We start from the raw sequence: 19661 nt of genomic DNA, 5'->3' as shown, positions 1-19661 counted from the left end.
GAAGAAAGGTTCCGCTGTTGGAAACAACAATATAGACTATCAAGAGTAAAAGATCCATTAATTAATATTTCCTTTTAAAATAAATTTGAGAAAAAAAAGTGCATTTAATTTTCCAATTAAACGTCTTTATTAATGCAATCCATAATCCAATAAAATTGATTAAGAGAGTATATTAACAAAGAAATATGCAGTATTGCCATGAACTGTGAATACATTTTGATTAAACCTTTCACATTTGTTTTGTGTCTAAAAGATCAGAATGCTGTTCCATAATGAAGTATTTAAAATTGTATGTAGGATTAGCATTAATATGGCACAATCAAAAATATATTTTTTTTCCCGCATATTTAACAAATTACACAATATATTAATAAAAAATGCCAAATAACTTGAAATAAGTGAAAAAATATCAGAAAAACATATAAAATTGCCAGCTATTACACAGATATAACATTTTTTTAAGTATTTCAAACATAACAATTTCTCACATCTTAGACTCACATCCACAAAAAAAAAACATGTCAAAGTGCTGATTATGTACAGGAAACGTGTTACTTGTTACATCTATTATCATTTATCAGCTTTTCAACCACATGGGCCTTTGAAGAAAGAAAGCTGGAATTTGATGTTTTAGTCACATGGGTTTTGGTCAAGGTAGAAAGGGCCTGTGTGGTTTCTTCCTGTGATCATTATGTGGCATGATTATGTGGTATATTTGACATGTGAACAAAAATAAATTAATTGGGAATGAGTGCAATGAGTACAAGTGTGTAGACGTTACTGTCCATATGCACATGACTAAGTTGATCTATACTGTGCACAGAATAAACATGCAATACCAATATTATCAACTGAAATAAGGTTATGATGCAAGCCCATAGGAACAAGCATATGTGTTGGCTGGTAAATAACAAGGCCACCACAGGGACCTGACAAGTTTATTTCTGTAAATTACACTTCATAAGCCTCCAATGTTCCCAACTTTTTATTAACCAAACTAAAGGGATCCTGATCCTTACTATCTTCTCTAATGTTTTAAATGAATACATCACAGGAAACAGAGGAAGAGGGCTTCCTGTTTTCAGAGATAACACTTAGAAAAAAAATGTTGTCACTGAAAAAAGGATGGAAGCTGTCAAACACAGAAAAGAAAGACATTTTAATTTGCTCTTTGTGCACAACTGCAAAACAGCATAGAAGCATTTCCACACTTCTTTGCATTTTACAGCGCCTCTCCTTTTCTCTGAATGAAATGAGCATTGTCCAACAGATAAAGAAATTCTTACTTTGAAAGGACAATATCAGTATTAGCCTCAAAACTCTACAGTGCTGAGTGCTGACTCTTTTTATTTGTTATTTTTATTCACTCTCTTCTCCAGTGGTATACAGTATAAGTGACATACATGAGTTAGAAATTAAAGGAAGGAGGTGGTGATCTGGTGATGTCGCGAGTGATTCACATTATTTAACAAACCACTCCACTTATGTCCTGTTAGGAAGTATCTGCATTTGTTATGTTTCCCTACTTATTCATTGTGGTTTTTCCTGTGTCATCTGCTTGTGCATAAAAAAATTAACTTTGAAATTATATTCTGAAACACAAAAACAATGTAATCTGACTGACATTTTCTCTCAGTGTGCAGATGATAAAAAGCTCTTTTTCTTCTTTTCGTCTAATAGTCTTTTTCCATCTCACATGTTATTGTCCTTTAAAGGTACATACTCCTCCTCCCTCAGACTCTCCCCGGCTGTGAAGCTCTCCTCTGTGGTTCTCCTCGCCTCCTTGGACAGCCTCTCGAACTTCTTCAGGAACACGATGAGAGCCACCAGCAGAGCCACCTGCACCAACACGAACACAAGCAGACACACCTGCGAGGCCAAAGCCAGGTCACAGTACCAGTAGTGGCAGGACTGCAGGATCTCCTCCTCGGTTAAGTACATCACCTGCCGCCCTCTCAATGCGGGAGGAGAGCTGCAGTTGACGCTCGGGTTCAATGTGACGGTGGCGTGGTGATGCAGCAGCCAGGCTCGCAGGTAGAGGACGCCACAGTCACACACCCAGGGGTTCCCATGAAAGGAGACAGAGCGGAGGGAGGTCAGATCATCCAGGAGCCCGTTAGGGAGGGCGGTCAGCAGGTTGTTGTTGAGACGGAGCTCGGTGGTCCCAGCAGGGAAACTGGTGGGCAGCGAGGAGGAGGTGAAAGACTTGCTGCTGCAGTCCACGTGACCGCCATCACAGGAGCAAAGGTGGGGGCACGCTGATGACCTTTGACCTCCAAACAGGAGGAGCAGACACAGGAGCAGAAGCCCCTTCATGTTTACTAATCTCTGGAGAGAGAGGAGGAGAGGAGAGGAGATTCATCCAAGTCACCTCTGATTAGTTGCATTGTGTGTGAGCAGCCATTTTTTATGTCTTGAAGGTTGAAATATTTGGCAGATACCATTTGAAGGTGTAGGCACAGGAACATTACAACTACTCCCACATCTAGTGTCTGGCTCTTCACTGCAGAGTATCAACTCAAGGCTTCGACAAAAAGACCATTCAGCCGTTACTGGAAGGAATATAACATAAACTCTTAAATGATAACTGCCATGCAAGTCAATAAATATAGCAAAGTGTATTAATGGACATGCGTTCTCTGTTTGGATCTAAAATTATGTGAAAATAGAAATTAATACAATCCAACAAGAGTCCTGCAGTAATAAGATGACTGTAGTGTTACAACTTAAAGAGTGTTAAAGTGTGCAGATTATTGTGAAATTATTCTGGTCACTCTATGTACATTGAGTCGATTGAACTACTGAATTTACTAAAACTAGTTTATAGTTAGTTTATAGTATCACTTTAGTACCACAAGTTTAGAACCAAACACTTCCATAAAACATAGTATTATTACAGCATTATGGGTTCATATAACAACAAAAAACAAAAAGCACAAATTGTCCATTTTACAACACATATTCTTTTCTCTGTTTTGTTAGTCCAGTGCATTGACAGTAAAAACCCTCCTGCTTCCCTTCATGCCCACAATTTTGTGATGTCAGTACCTTCAGGTCAGACCATGCAGTCTACAGCTTTCTAAGTGCCTGGATATTTTGAGAGCAAGAACTTAGGTCAAAGGTCATCCTGTTTTAGTGTAAATAATATGATGAAAGCTACAGAACAGAGGAGTCTTGACAAGGTCAGAGGACAGGGACTTACCTTCAGTGCTGAGTGTGTCTTCAAGAAAGGACTGCGTTTCTTACTGTCGCTCTGAGAGATATCGTGTGTTTGTGCAGCTGGCACTCACTGATAAAGAAGTTCTGTCAAATATGAATACACACACATGCCTGTGCACACGCACGTACAGTACACGCACAAGGATATGGAAAGTGCCTCAGTAACTTAAATTCATGAGTCCTCAATTTCCTAATAATTTGCTAGAACATTTGATGGAAAGAAAAATTGAATTTGGTACCAAATAAAGGTAAAACAGAGACAAAACTTCCAGTTAATTGCTAATGTATATAATGAATGGTTTAGTCAGCAGTTCAACGAAACATGCAATTAAATGTGAAATTTGTCTTTCGACAAGCACACAGTTCAACATATTTAAAGAACGAAGTTTCCAATAATAAATGATTATATGATTGAATATTAACTTGGGTTTAAATGGAGCAGTTATTTCAAAAATCATTTCTATTTTACCTATATTACGTACAAAATTACATAGTTATTTTCAGGAGACTTTTACCAGGAGAAATTACAGACCTGCAGAATAACAACAAATTATAACAACACAAGTACATTTACTCATCAATATTATTGGATTATAGTTATTGATACATTCATGTTTAAAGGTCTAGATAATATTAACCTGCTTAACCTATAACAATACATCATAAGTTATTTGTTGATTATGCTTTGCATTAATAATCTGAATCAGCAAAGTAACTAGTCAGCAAATAAATATAGCAGAGTGAAAAGTACAATACTGGCCTCTGAACTGTGGAGTGGAAATTAAATGTAGCAAAAAACAGAAATATTCAAGTAAAGTACAAGTACTACAAAATTGTACTTGAGTACAGTACTTGAGTAAATGCACTTTGTCACTTTCCACCACTGTTCATATGAATGTTATGTCTGCTTGTATCTGCATTGACTGGCAGGGAGAAGATGCATTGTGCAGTGCAGAGGAAAAATGTCTGCAGGAGATAAACATGAATCAGCAGATAATGTTCGTGCAGAGGCTCCAGCTCTGAGCTCTGCTGTTCAGACTCTGACATCCGGAAGTGACAGAAAATGTTGTGCTGCGCTCACTGGAACGTAATGTTCGACACCATAAAGTTCAGAGAGACAATAGATAGGCAGTGAAGCCAGACTGACGAGAAACAAGGGTTTATTTGTCACACCTTTATATAAATTGGGCACAGGCTGAGCTCACAGCCTTCAGGCAAAATATGTACTGTTCCTCAGCATCAGCGAAGTCTACACACACTCAAACACACACACACACACACACACACACACACACACACACACACACACACACACACACACACACACACACACACACACACACACACACACACGCTCAAGCAATCTTGACTCACAAACAGGACACACATCTTCACTGGCATAACTTACTTCCAAGGAGAGGGGGATTTAAAACAGAAGCAGAAACACAGCATTTACTCCTCATTATTGATCTATTTTTACCATCTCATAGTGGCAACAAAGCATACTGTAGGTCATGATGCATTTTAATACAAGCACAGGGCATCGGCTATAAAGCAGTAAAAATAGGCCGACAGCAGTTAGCGGATATGAGTAATGGCAGCATGCTTGCGCATGCACCAACCCTCTCATTATGTCAAAGGCTCTCCATTCACAGTTAGCCACTGGCAATAAGTGCATTTTCAGCTCAGCCAGCACATATAAAATTGCTGGAAGAGGATAGTTTGACTTGCCATATGTAAAAAAATGTTACATGAAGGTATTTATGAGGATCAGAGAGCAAACAAACAAGAGCAAAAGTTGGGTTTTAATAAAAATAAAAAGTCACTGTGGTAGCTTTGTCAAACAAGTGGGACTTTTATGGACGGATACCTGGTGATATCAAAGGGAATTTTATGTAATACACACACTCGCACACCCAAAGACACACACACACACAAAAACATAATAAAAAACAATATCCATGTTCAAACCTAAACATCACCAAGAACCTAAATCTCTTTACAAAACATCTCATAGCACACATGTTCATACCCTGACGGAATATCCAAAAAGTCTAGCATTGCATTTATAAATTAGATACACTGAGTAATTTAAATTACGCATTAATATTATATATGTTAAGACTGTTAAACCACAGCAGGGGGGGCTCAAAGTGGGCAAACGGATAGTTTCAGAGAAAAAAAACCCTCTGACAAAACAACCTTCCAGGCAGACGAACTATACAAAGCACCAAACTGAAGATAAATGTACAGCCAGAGTTGCCACTAACACATGATATCCATCGTTCAATGGCTGAAGGTCTCACTGTCGTTCAGGGGAGAAACAGCAGGTGGCGTCGGAGCTCTGCTCTGCTCCGGGAGACGTCACTGGTCTTTCTCGTGCATCTGCTGCTGCATCTTATTCAGCATCTCCTGCATCCTCTTCAGCTGCAGGTGGAGACGAACGTTAGGAGGGTTAAACTCATGCATGTAGATCATGACTGGTTTTAAGAGTTAATAAGCGTTTCAACATGAAGCCACAAATGAAGCGTTCAGACGTGATGAGGTAGTTCTTTGCATTATTTAAGAAGAAGAAACGTATTTTATCTCTTTAAAGCTCTTTTAGATCTTTCATATTTGCACTGGTACTATGTCTGTTGTTGTTGTTTGTTGAGTTAAAGGAAAAGATCAACATATTGGGAGATAATGCATATTGAATTACTTCATGCACCTGCAACCTTGTGGCTCTTCTGTCTAGTGGAAAAGTTTGTACAGTTACAAAGGTTTGAAACATCTCAACCTCCCTTCTGCTAAAACCAAAAATGAATGTTTTTGTATATAACATGTTAGTTAGTGAACATTAAAGGTGCTGGTGGGCAGATCTATCAGCTTTAGACAGAGCCAGACTTGCTGTTTCCCCATTGTTCCAGCATTTATGCTAAGCTAATCTAAACAGCTCCTGACTCGAGCTTCAATACTTAAACACACAGACATGAGAGTTCAAACTACATGAATTCTTTTCTAAGTGGCGAATGAATTCAATGCAATCATTCCTCTGCACAGTCAGCAGCCAACTGTGCAGTTACCGAGACAGGGAGGTACAACCTCTGAGGCTCATAAGGGCGTATTTCACCTGATAACACACTACCCCCCCCCCCCCCCCCCCCCCGTTTCTGTGCTCAAGCCCAAAAATAACACAGTCACAACCCTGCTCTCCTGTGTCATACCTCCTCGTCTTTCATTTTGATTAGTTTCTCGGTGTCCACATCTGGAGTGGACAGCGGCAGGATGGGGATGGGACTCTCCATCCGGTTGTCCTGAGCCAGTTTACTGAGAGAAGAGGAAGAAGAAGAAGAAGAAGAAAAGAAGGGGGGGGGTGAAACAGACAAATCTGTATTGAAATCTGTATATGTCAGCAGTTATGTTTACAAAACATTTCAGCCTCGCACCCATTTTATTTCTCACACATACCTGGTCATCTCCTGTATGCACTGCGCTCTGTAGTTTTCATAGTGGACGTCGCAGGTTACGTCTTTCAGGTCGTGCATGTGTGACCGAATCAGCATGTTCCTCAATTTCACAAAGTCACAGTGCGACTGGTTCTCCACTGAGCAAAGAAACACGTATATGTGTAAGTTGTGACATTTCAAACGGTGTCTGATTTGCACTCAGGCCGATGAGAGCTGCAAAGACAGACGACACATGAACATACCTTCAACAATCCCCCAGGGGTACAGTCTTCCTCTCACTCTCTGCCCTCGAGCCTCCACCACTGTATTACTGCCAATCACAGCGAACGGGGTGCACTCCTGCACACAGAGACATGAGGGTGTATTTATTTTTAACACTTATCTACCCGGAGAAAGCTGAGTGAGCAAGCTGTGCCCTGATGCACATTCACAAACGGACAATGAGCAGCTCAAGAGAAGCGTGACTGTAATTGTTGAGACACGTAAAACACTGTTTGTTGTTTATTTTCTCAGCACTGATTTTCCCAGCTGATCAGTGGATTCACAAGCATGAATGATCATTTATCGCCTGTGAGCTGCTGCTGCTGCTGCTGCTACGTTTCAATTTAAGAGCGCACAACTGTTATCCATGTTCTCTTAACCTATGTTCTCTAGTCATGTAAGTAAATCTAGTTTTATGAGCCCAGGTTTTGAGATCTCTGAGATTTCTGCATCCGACTCAATACACTGAAAGAAAATATAATTTGTTAAACAAAGCAGTGAATAAATTAACTCAACGCCCAGTGAAGGCCTCTTCAGTCAGCTTCAAACAATGTGTCTGTCGGACTGACGAACAGCGTGTGAAACTTCAGCACCGTCAACAGCATTATTTTTATTTTTATATCCAAAATAGATAATCCAACGATCATGTCCGCTTCAAGCAGCGTTTGCCACGGTTTGAACTCAAGGTCCCTATTTATGTTCTTCACAAAACTACCTTCCATCACACAGCAGAGACTTTTCTGAAGTCGCCACTGTTCTGCTCGTTTGTTCAATAAACACAGAATAAGAAATAAAAGGGACACAGAACTCTGTTGACGGCCGGACTCTTTGCCCCGTCTTTGTCTGAGGTCATTCAGTGCACATGTAAACACAATGGTATGACATGGGTGATTTGAAACATACTGAAGCCTTTATTCTGGATAATCCACAGACCTCGTTTTCACAACAACTGCTTTCCACCAAAGGTTAAATCCCTGTGAAAGTGGCTCACAGTGAAGCCTGTGGATTATCCAGTGTAATGGGGACAAAGACATGTTTCTGTTTCTCACATGTCAGGAGCAAAAAACAAAACTCTGTCCACCTTCACTGTACCGAGGGGAGGTATGATATATACATCTTAAAATCTCAGCACAACAAATCTGCATTTAGCACTAGTAGTAACTGAGGAAACTCAAATGTAGGTGAGCTTTCCATCTCATCTCCTGGTCTTCCTTAAAAGTTTGACACTGTTTGATGTTATGATGTTTCACACTTAAATAGGTCACATGGTGGCCTGCTGAGGAAGACCATGGGTTGAAAGCCCTGGGCAAAGTCATTAAGGAGACCCTAAGTTAAGATTGTTTTGTCCAACTTCTTTTTAAAAGATCAAGAATGAACAAATTTTTGGTGCCGTCACATCCCATATCTCCCACAACCATGTTACTGTTATTTGACTAAAAAGGCAATTAAAATTTTCATTGGGACAAATAACCGTAAATCAAGCTGACGGCAATGTTATCATTCTAAATCTTAATGTTTATTCCATTAATAATAATGACAATAATAATGATCTTTTTAGTAGTGCAAATAAAAAACTAAATAAAGTTACAGGATGCTACAACAGGGCATCAAAATAAAATGAAACCCATAAGATAAAGAGACAAAACAATTCCAGCGATGTAAGATAAAAGAAAGAGGATTAAAACTGAATGAGAAGACAAATAAAATAAAGTTAAAACTCACAAATATGATAAATTAAGAATCCAAGTGAGCCATGAGCTGCCTATTGTTAACCAATTTCAAATTCACAATCTGCAGCCAAAGGTACAGTCACTTCCTGTCACAGTGAATCAGTAAATGATGACGGGTGTCTGAAGGTCCAAACTCACCTTCAGCTCTTTGTCCAGCTGTTTAAACTCTTCATCCTCATCGGAGTCACATTCAGGGAACTGGTAGACTTTGATCCCAAACTTGTCTATTTCCTCTCGTATCTAGACACACACATTCACACACACACACACACACACACACACACACACAAAGACAAAGCAGAGGAAGTGTTACAGTGATCCAACTACACACAGCAAACATCTTGAATCCACTGTGGAGCTCCAGGTCTGGGACTCACCCGGTCTTTGAGCTTCTTTATCTCGTTGGGCGTGAGGCAGTCAGCTTTTGCAATAAGTGGAATTATGTTCACTTTTTCATGCAGAGCCTTCATGAATTCGACATCCACCGGACGCAGCCTGTGGAGGGAAAACAGCCAGAGCGAGCAGGAGAGTAAAGTTATGTACGGACTCCAAATCAAAGCAGTTTTCATTTTTCACTCCATGAGGAAAATCTGCAGTAAAAGGTGAACTGTTTCCATCTGTCGTCACTGTCAGGATGTGCTATTCCACCTAGTAACCGACTTCAGACTGTGTGTGTGTGTGTGTGTGTGTGTGTGTGTGTGTGTGTGTTATTACCCGTGGCCAAATGGAGGGATGAAGTAGAGGCAGCAGTGCACTCTGTTGTCCTGGATGTTCTTTCTGTTCAGCCCACTCTCATCCCTGAAGTATTGCTCAAACTGCTGATCTATGTAGTCTGTGATTGGCTTCCAGCTAGAACACACACAGAAACATGCACACACACACACACACACACACACACACCACACACACACACACACACACACACACACACACACACACACACACACACACACACAAAGACAAAGCAGAGGAAGTGTTACAGTGATCCAACTACACACAGCAAACATCTTGAATCCACTGTGGAGCTCCAGGTCTGGGACTCACCCGGTCTTTGAGCTTCTTTATCTCGTTGGGCGTGAGGCAGTCAGCTTTTGCAATAAGTGGAATTATGTTCACTTTTTCATGCAGAGCCTTCATGAATTCAACATCCACCGGACGCAGCCTGTGGAGGGAAAACAGCCAGAGTGAGCAGGAGAGTAAAGTTATGTACGGACTCCAAATCAAAGCAGTTTTCATTTTTCACTCCATGAGGAAAATCTGCAGTAAAAGGTGAACTGTTTCCATCTGTCGTCACTGTCAGGATGTGCTATTCCACCTAGTAACCGACTTCAGACTGTGTGTGTGTGTGTGTGTGTGTGTGTGTGTGTGTGTGTGTTATTACCCGTGGCCAAATGGAGGGATGAAGTAGAGGCAGCAGTGCACTCTGTTGTCCTGGATGTTCTTTCTGTTCAGCCCACTCTCATCCCTGAAGTATTGCTCAAACTGCTGATCTATGTAGTCTGTGATTGGCTTCCAGCTAGAACACACACAGAAACATGCACACACACACACACACACACACACACACACACACACACACACACTACATCAGCAACTCCTCCAGGCACTGTGAATTCACGCGAGCAAACCGAACCAGGCACAAAGGCACAAGAGCAGCAGGTCTTTCAGCTCACCACTCGTTGTTGTTGACGGCGTCTCCGAACCCCGGAGTGTCTACGATGGTCAGCTTGAGCTTGACTCCTTTCTCCTCGATGTCTACGGTGTGTTTGATGATCTCCACTGTCTGGTTGATACGCTCTGAAGAGCGTTGACACAGAGAAGGAGTAAGAAAGTTAGTGACAGAGAGAAAATGAGGTGAAACAGCTGAAACAGCAGGTCAGGGATAATGTCCAACAAGCCAGTGAACGGTGCAAAATGAGTCCTGATGGAGTCATTCGGGGTTTTTGACTGCTTTTCTCTCACTTAAACAACAGTGGCATGATTTATGGACATTCTTCAACTTATTACAAAGCTGCTCTACAAAAGGATACGCCTCTTGATATTCTATATTTTTGTTACTGTAAACATGAAAAGACCAAAGTCAACAATGCTTCTCAATCCTTTCTAATGTCTGCTCTCTGTCTGTCGCTCTCAGCCCCTGACTGAAGATACAACAGGTCATGAATATATACTTTAATGTAAAAAACAAAAATCTAAAACAGCTGGTCACTGTTGTTTTTAGCAGACACTACTCAAACAGGACTAAACAGGGCACTTGACAGAGACTATTTTCAGTGATGGATTAATACACGTTAGGTGCTTCCCAGGCAGTTGCACCAGCTGTTCATGCGTTCAAACTTATCCTTGTTATATCATGTTTATACTTAACTAAATTAAAAAAGGTTGCACCACAGAAACTAGCTACAGCGTAGAGATTTACACTGTGTAAGTGTGAGGTGTAACTGCTGCGTTGCTAACTGAACCAACTGATAAAAAACAGCGTTAGCTTGCTAATATGTTAGCCATTTAGTGAAGTGTAAAAAAAGGTAAGCTAATATCAAATAAATCTGACCAACTGGAAAAATCTGACATTACATCTCTCGGGGAAAACACAATACATTTCAAAGAACAAAATCATTTGCAAGAATGGTTCGACTGAATGACTGAGTAACTCTGAATACAAGAATACTTGAAAGTCATACCTACAGTTTACACGTCTCTAAAGTCTCTATTAGCTTTAGCTATTTGTTTTTAGGGAATAACTGGTCTGAAATGACTGTGTAGTTAATAAGAAGTTAGCAGTGACTTTACACACAAACTTGGCTAGTCGAGCTACTGAGTATTAACAGCAGCAGGATGGTGTGTATGAGATTAAACTACACAGCTCATGTTCATAATCTCACCCTGGTGTGTTTTTAATAATTTATAGATAACAATGGAGCCCATATGGCACAAGAATAACTCATTAGCAGGATCAGTTCATTGTTCATGTTGGTCTTTTCATAGGATTTACTGCACTAACAATAAGACAAATATCAAATATCCACAGACTTACAGTATCTTATTCTGAGCAAGAGTCTGAAACGAAACTAGATTTCATCACTGCAGCTACGTGACCTGATTAAATATACAGTAAGGGTCTGTGTTACATAAATACCAGACCTCAGAGGGCTTTTGACAGAGCAGTGCATTCAGCATGACTGATACAGAGAGATGATACATAGCATGAAGACTCACCCTCAGCGTTCAGTAACTTTCTGTCTTTGTAGAGGTCTGTGAGGAACAGGCTGTTGACCAGGGTGGATTTACCCATACCGGACTCTCCTGCAACACAGATAGACCGATAATTATAATGTGTTGTGAATATCTAACAACATGAACGACATAATCCAGCTGCCAGTTTTTACGTAGACTTAGCTAAAGCTAACCTTATAGCCCTGCAACAAATCCATCAGATTGTGTTGAAACTGTTTCAGAGACGTGTTGATTCAACTTAATGGTCATTTTAGAGGCTGCAGCTTCTGCTGCTGCTGCTGCATTATATTGTTTCTAATATTTTGTCCGCCACATTCATTTCAATGAAGGTGGGAATAATATTAGAAACGCCCCTCCAGAGCGACCATAACGTTAAATCAGTAGCAGTTTTAACAAAGGTTTTCTGTCATGTTTGCACATTCATTGCAGCTACAAACTGACCTGCCACCATCAGTGTAAAGTCGAAGCCTTTCTTCACAGACTTCCTGTGGACCTGGTTGGGCAGAGTGGCAAAACCCACATATTGTTTTTCCTGGGACAGAAAAAAGAAGAAAGAGATTAAAGCTTTGTGGAAGAAAGTGACACTGATGCAACTGATGTACTTGATATTGGACAGTTATCGTAGAGCTGAAACAACTAGTCAATTAAACAGAGAATAATTGGCAGCTATTTTGATAATTGCTTAACTTTTTCGACCATTTTTCATGCAAACATATTATCTATTTACAGTTCCTCATTCGGGAATATTTGCTGCTTTTTATGCTCATACTTTTGTACATTTCCTTGAGTAAATTACTGAATGCAGGATTTCTACTTGTAACTGAGTATTTCTACACTGCGATATTATGAAAGTAAAGTAAAGTACTTCTTCCACCACCGCATGCAGCACATGCTCACATTTGAGAAACTAGAGATTATTTGGCACTCTTCCTTGAAAATGATTTAAACAATTAATTGATTATAAAGAAAAAAGTTACTGATTAATTCAACTAATTGGATAATCGACAAATTGTTTCAGCTCTACTGTACAGCATCAAAAGACAGCAGCCTGAAAACAGAAGCCAAATAATCAAATAACTGTAATGGGCTCTGAAGACGAAATGGATCTGGCAGCGACTGATGCTATAAAATTACCACAACAGACAGACTGGAGCTATAATACAGAAAATCTACAACTGCATGGAAAAACACGTGCGCAGCATTCCTCTCTGAGCAGCTGAGAATAACCAGCGTCTCAGATTTTCCAGTAAATCTCTCCGAGAAACACACAAAGAGAACCACAGGATACCAGTCTCTCACTGTGTCGGACAGTAGCTCTCAGTCAGGCAGGTTTTCTCTGCTGCATCTGGCAGAACGTCATCTTTACCCTACAGTACTACGTGCTGACATGTGTAGATATAAATACACACTCGAGGCCCGCAGAGAGCATTCACACACACAGACACAAGCTGCATTCAACAGACCTGAAAAGCTCTTTTTCAACTCTGCAAAGACACAAGTCAAACACGCAGTCAGCGTCCTTATACGCTGTCATAACTTGTCACAGGCATTTCCGACAGCCCCCCCCCCCATGGGTGAGGATCGCATTTATAAAAACACACAAACACTCACACATTCGCACAAAAAAACCACAGGTGGTGCAATCAGTGCATGGCAGACATACTTGCCAAACAGCCAAAGCAGTGAGAGAGAGGAAAGCTGCATATAAATCAATGAGTAATCATACAAAAACTTGGAGGAAAGACAAATCATCTCAACAGTGAATCCGTCTCTATGAAGAACTATTGCAACAGCAAACTGAGCTCAAACACCGCCACAGAAAGGCAGAGATAACACCAAAAAGATGCTGGCAGTGAGTCTACAGGTGTGAGGGCTTCTTGTTTATGTATTTCTGAACTAATCCTGAACTCTGTGTCTACATTTTTCAATTGTATTTTTTTTTAAATTCCCTGATATTCTTCCCCTCTCTTTGGTCTGCACAGATTTCGTCCCATAAATCCAACTCTTTACCTTCTGTCTAGCCGTTCTCACTCGTGGGCACAGCAGCCGTTCCACCAGTTTTTCTTGCAGCATGATGGCATCCATCCTAAACCAATCCGACACTGACGCACCAAAATAGCCACGAGTCTCAGAAAGTTAAAAAACAGCCTGGCAGAGAACTGGATACAGCAAACTAGAAGACTCAAGACCTTGATAAACGTGTCTCTCGCTCTCTCTCCTTTCCCAAATTGTCTCTGTAACACCTCTTTCCTGTTTGTGCTCTTTAAATATGTGGCCTTTGTTCCTCCTACTTTCTTTCCCCTGATTCCTTTTCCTCTCTTACTCCCTGCCCCTCTTTCTGTCTGTATTTCTTTCTTTCCGCTGCCTTACGGCGATCCGACTCTCCCTGTTCAGACAGGTACGGAGGAATTCTCACTGAGCGGGAGGGAAATGGAGAGAGAGGGAGTAAGAGAGAGGTGGCAATTTTGGGGGGAGGAAACAAGCCAGGGATGGAAGAAGTGAAAGTCTAAAAGAAACTCATTCATTCAGCTTGTAACCCCCCCCCCCCCACCCCCACCCCCCAGCTCCGACAGTTGAAAAATAAAACTCTGTGCTGAGAGAAATGACCACCAGAGAGAGAGGGAACAGACAGACGGACAGATGCTGTGTTGACCTCAGTGTTAAAAGATATGACACAATAAAGAACTTGTCTGAACTTGACTATGACAAAAGCTGCAGACGAAACAACAGATTACGACACAAATGCTACAAGTACAGGCCTGTGGAGTGAGATTATCAGATTATTGAGTAAATTAACTTGTCAATCCAGATGTTTAGTGAGTGTGTGTGTGTGTGTGTGTGTGTGAGTGTGTGTGTGTGTGTGCGCTGAACTAAACAGAGGTGGCTCAGCATCAAGCAAAGAGAAACCAAGGGTGCTGGAACTTTTTTTAAATTTTTTAAATATTTATTTAATATTTGTATTCATGTTTCACCAAATATATATATAAAAAAATGAGGTGACAGTCAAAACATCCTTGAGTAAAAGTCCCAATAAAACCATGTAAAAGTAAAAATCCTGCGTTCAGACTCCTACAGAAGTATCAACAGCAAAATGTACTTCAATCACAGTGACTCAAGGTAAAAGTACTCTCTGCAAAACGAATCCCCTGTGACTGATGTTATCACCTGATTAGATCGCTCACACTGATGCATCAACAGTAGCATTTTAGTGCTTTAGCTGCTGGAAGTGTAAGGCTCTTTTAACTTCTTTATATAAAGTGAAACAGTCTAATCTGTTTCTAATCTAGGGGACAGGCCCCTCCAAGGGTTAGTGAGATGATTAATGGTCTAATCTGTCTTTTTGTGAAGTATTATATATAATCTGACCTCTTCATTTATTTAAACTGTTATTTAAATGAAACCATCTGAAGGTTTAGAGAGGAAACGTCTCTTTGGTGGAGCTGTTTACTTTTACATTTGAAACATGGAAGCCACCGGTTCAATCATTAACAAAGTGTTGTATTTTAAAAGCTCATCATGTGTATTTTTAATAAAAGTATAATGTAGTGTATAATCGAAACACTCAACTACAGTAAAAGTACATGTAAACTTTTTAAGTGTAGAGCAAATGACATTTTGTGTTACATCTTTAAATGTAGGAAGATGGAAGAAATAAATAAATAAATGTTGAAATAATTAAACCGAAACACAGTTAAATTAGTCCACAGCAATCAGAAAATCTCTGTGTTCTCTACTAATGTTAGAAAAGTATAAGAATAGAAACAAACAAAAAGCAAAAATAAGAAAAAAGAAATATCAACTGTCAAAAAGAAATTTTATTTTGAAGCTGATGTTTATCTACAAATCGACTCAACAACACAGATTAAAACTGCTGTTTTCTAATTTTCTTGGACATGAATTAATTATAATAAAAGTAATATAGAATTGACCTGAGTGTGGTATCAATCACGTCATCTAATTCTCTGCAAGAAAGTGAACAAACATGTTTCCCAAAACTATTCCTTTAATATCGATGTTCACACAATTCACATAATTTATGATATAACACTCGATCAATCAGTTTGTTTTGCTAGGTTGTTAAAATAAAATCTTATAGCTGATATCCATAGTGTCACTTTTAACCGAAGGGGTGCCTTGGTTTTAAAAATGTTTACGAAGCGCTTGTCTAGACTGTAATGAAAAGGATGTAAAGGAAATCAGTCACCATGTCGTCTCCTCTGGTTACTCCAACAGTGTGTGTGTGTGTGTGTGTGTGTGTGTGTGTGTGTGTGTGTGTGTAGAGGTGGACGAGGTATATTTCATGGCAGAGGTTGGACTCGATTGCTTCCAGATGTGACAGCGATGTGTGTGTGTGTGTGTATGTGTATGTGTGGGTGTGTCCGACTCACACGTGATGTGGGCAGCAGAGCTTAAACGCTCTTTGAAATAAAAGAAGCTGAACGTTTTTTTTTTTCCTCCTCTTTTCTCTCCCAAACTAGGCACACCCCGTGCTGATGCCACGTACAGGATGTGACAGTCCCACTCCACACCACAGGAGGGAGACAGAGGACTGAGCTCAGGATAAAAAAGTTTCTGGTTTGCTAGAAGTGTTTATGTCATTGTAGAGGGACATGAAAGAGTGTGTTAGTGTTTGTGGAGGGGGTGGGAGGGTCGATCTGAATAGAAGAAAGGAACAGATGTCTTGAAATGGTATTACAATAGCCCCCCGGCTAAACCCCCCACCTTCAGTCTTTGTCAGTGGCCAGCTGTCTCTTTTTCCCATATATACAAACACACACACACACACACACACACACACACACACACACACACACACACACACACACACACACACACACACACACACACACACACACACACACACACACACACACACACACACACACACACACACACACACACACACACTTCTACTTTAACATGTCCTTCCTCTTAGAGCTTAGAACTTGCAGGAGACGGTCAAAGTTCACCAGATGTGAGTGAGTGTATATCATATTAAAGTCAGACTCATCACCGCTGCTGTAAAGTGACTACGCTGGCAAAGTTGTGACTCGTCTCACCTCTCTGGCTCTTCCCAGATGGTCAGACAGAGAGAGATGGAGGGTATGTAGAGACGTAGCGCAGCAGGTGCAGAGACATTAAGGACGAACCTTGAGTCAGGACTAATGGCAAGGATCAGGACCAGCTAGATGTGGAGAATATGATGTGTGAGGGCAACTTAAAAATCATCTTCAAGCTCAGTTCTTCTCTTTGGCTTTTACATGATCATATAACCTCATGTTTTCTGGTTTGCTCACTTCGTGTCCATGTTTTTATACTTATTTTTTTCTATTTTCTCTTCTTCTTTTCTCCCTTAGTAATGATTATAATATTATAATAATCAATTCATCTCAAATTATTGTTTTAATGTATTAATTGTTTAGTCTATAAATTGTCAGAAAACTGTGACAGAAAACAGAAATTGTGGCTGAGATGAAGTCTTCAAATTGATTGTTTTGCCAAACTCAGATATGAGGATTTTATTATTTGCTTTGTCATATACTGAGAAATATTGGTCAGATAATACAAGACTTTTGAAGACATCACATTGGCCTCTGGGAAATTTTAACAATTCAATTAATTGCATCCCTAATTTTCAGTGACAGAAAAATCCTCACAGTTTAGCAGCACAAACCAAAACTTAATTGGCATTTTTAATCATTAAGTAAATTGTTACTGATCATCAACTTTCTCTCGATCAACTATAAACAAAACTGTTCTGTACTACTTCTACAGATCAACTCTGCACCAGCTGCTGATGCCCACTGCTGTTAATGTGGACAACAACATGTTTGAAAAGATGTGGAAAATGTGCAGATGCGCATGTGAACTCAATGTGGTCTCTGACTTTGTGCTTCAGTAATGTGTTGCTCTTCTAACAACAAGTAGAAGAAGCGACTTCTTCTCTGTCATTCTTCACTATGACTCTGCGTGTGTGTTTGTTTGTTTGTCAGTCAGTGTGTTGGACAGTGGTGCAGAGGCAGAGGTCCAGAGATCAGCCACTCAATCAGCAGGCAGCGCTCAGCTTCTTCCTCAGTTCATACAAAGTTGTAGACTTAAAGGAAGCGACTCTCAAAAGCTCACAGCAGTCCGCTCCACTGCCAGGGTACACACACACACACACACACACACACACACACACACACACACACACACACACACACAAACACACAATACAGTTACACACACATACAGGACATAATCCAAATGAGCCTGTTCCAGCAGCGTACCCGTCACTCCCCACTGCCGAGGAGTTTCAAGTGATAAGACAACACAGCACAGACACTCGCCGTCACACTTTTTCAGACTATCACAGCTAAACACACTGGGTTAAGATTTCTGTTCAAACTACAGGATCACCTCAGACAGGTCCACTGCTTAAGGTTGTTTATACAAGATAATGTATGTTGAGTATCCATGGTGACGTGTCCTAATGTGTGCAGGTGAACTATCTTCCTCTAGTAGAAATAACATTAAAAGGTCAGCGTTAGCACTAAAAAGTAGCGTAATAGTAGCAGAAGGACGTGTTTCATTCCTTATAAATTCAACTTTTCCTCTTAGCGAGGAAGAAGGTGTTATTTCAAACGTTACAATCTCACTTTAAAGATTTCATATGCAATTCTTGGCCTCCTAAAAGGAACAGATTATAAAAATGATTTAAAAATCTCTATAAGTGAACATGTAAGTGAATTACTGTAGGTCTACTACCATGCTGGTGACTGTGGAGATGTGCTTTGAGCTAAATACTCAAGCTAACATACTCATACAAATACAAACACGAGTCACCGATCACCAGTCACTATATAAATTACATTTCTATACAACTAAACTGCAAAAGCAAAATTGTTTCCTGGGAAACGGAAATGCAACTGGATCAAGATTTTCTATTAATGGATATAGAAACTATTGTTAAGTTGCGAATACGCTGATATTGAACATATCAGTAAAACGTTCACAGACAACTATTTGATTTCCTTGCAGTACAACATCTATTTGTAGTGAGTACAGCATTATTAGGCTACATATTTATTATGGGCACTGACGTCACTTGGTTACAGTAAAGATTGTTGTTTGGTTTAATAAAGAAAAACCTCACAGTGACGCCAGATACAACATATGTATTTACATTTACCCGAAACCACAATCTTTTCAGTAACCTGCTGCTTCTGTTGCTGAAACCTAACCACAGACAGGACTCTGAATGCGAAACCCAGTCTCTGGTGTGACAGTTGTGTGCTTTGTACAGGAGAAAATATGTTACAGGATTACGTTTTTCTCCAAAATGTATTTGCTGTTGCAGGTCACTTGTAAAGAAATGTTTTTTCTAGGAGACAGGGTTGAATGTTTACCATTTTCACCATCTCAGTTTAGTCAGAATGCAGAAAAGTTTCAGCAAAAAGTTACCGAACTGGAAGTTAATACAATTCATCCTGAGGTGAACATGTGCGAGTTACTGTCCACCCTACCTGAGAACAGAGCGGACTGGTCATGATCTCCAAGATCAGTCATCAAATGGTCAAATCGTGGTAATAACTGGTCTTAAAATCATGTGGTGTGTCCCCAGCGTAAGTCAGCCAGGCGGCCTGCGATCAAGCACTAGAGAGCGGTGACCTTTACTGATGACTTCTCTGCATCTCCCAGCCGTCCAGCTGACACTTTCACACCATTAACCCTGAATGCTTCCTCTAAGTTGTTGCCTGCCGACCAGCAAGCGAGGCAAGAGAGGGTA

The 19661-nt window shown here is 40.3% G+C and overlaps 2 protein-coding genes across 4 annotated transcripts; both read right to left on the bottom strand.

The window, feature by feature from the left end:
- Window positions 1-98: 98 nt before the first annotated feature.
- Window positions 99-3324, bottom strand: gp1bb (glycoprotein Ib platelet subunit beta). Of its 3 annotated transcripts, XM_056376439.1 has the most exons (3): window positions 3203-3257; window positions 2442-2552; window positions 99-2328 (listed from the first exon to the last, which is right to left on the bottom strand). In XM_056376439.1, exons 2-3 carry the CDS (start codon window positions 2466-2468, stop codon window positions 1693-1695), a joined length of 663 nt encoding a protein of 220 aa, XP_056232414.1. In that variant the 5' UTR covers window positions 2469-2552; window positions 3203-3257; the 3' UTR covers window positions 99-1692. The 3 variants fall into 3 exon arrangements, with proteins under 3 accessions (XP_056232414.1, XP_056232415.1, XP_056232413.1); XM_056376440.1 differs by lacking the exon at window positions 2442-2552 and having other exon boundaries at window positions 3203-3324; XM_056376438.1 differs by lacking the exon at window positions 3203-3257 and having other exon boundaries at window positions 2442-3193.
- A 1038-nt stretch (window positions 3325-4362) lies between these two features.
- On the bottom strand, window positions 4363-14135 carry septin5a (septin 5a). The gene is made up of 11 exons (XM_056376442.1): window positions 13904-14135; window positions 12335-12425; window positions 11876-11962; window positions 10333-10456; window positions 10041-10175; window positions 9704-9821; window positions 8798-8899; window positions 6911-7007; window positions 6670-6805; window positions 6426-6528; window positions 4363-5646 (listed from the first exon to the last, which is right to left on the bottom strand). The coding sequence occupies exons 1-11, from the start codon at window positions 13976-13978 to the stop codon at window positions 5584-5586; spliced, it is 1131 nt and encodes a 376-aa protein (XP_056232417.1). The 5' UTR covers window positions 13979-14135; the 3' UTR covers window positions 4363-5583.
- Between the last annotated feature and the right edge of the window lie 5526 nt (window positions 14136-19661).

This window comes from Seriola aureovittata, chromosome 5 (assembly GCF_021018895.1).
Source record: "Seriola aureovittata isolate HTS-2021-v1 ecotype China chromosome 5, ASM2101889v1, whole genome shotgun sequence".
NCBI classification, from domain to species: Eukaryota; Metazoa; Chordata; class Actinopteri; order Carangiformes; family Carangidae; genus Seriola; species Seriola aureovittata.
This window is presented reverse-complemented; position numbering and strand designations above follow the sequence as displayed.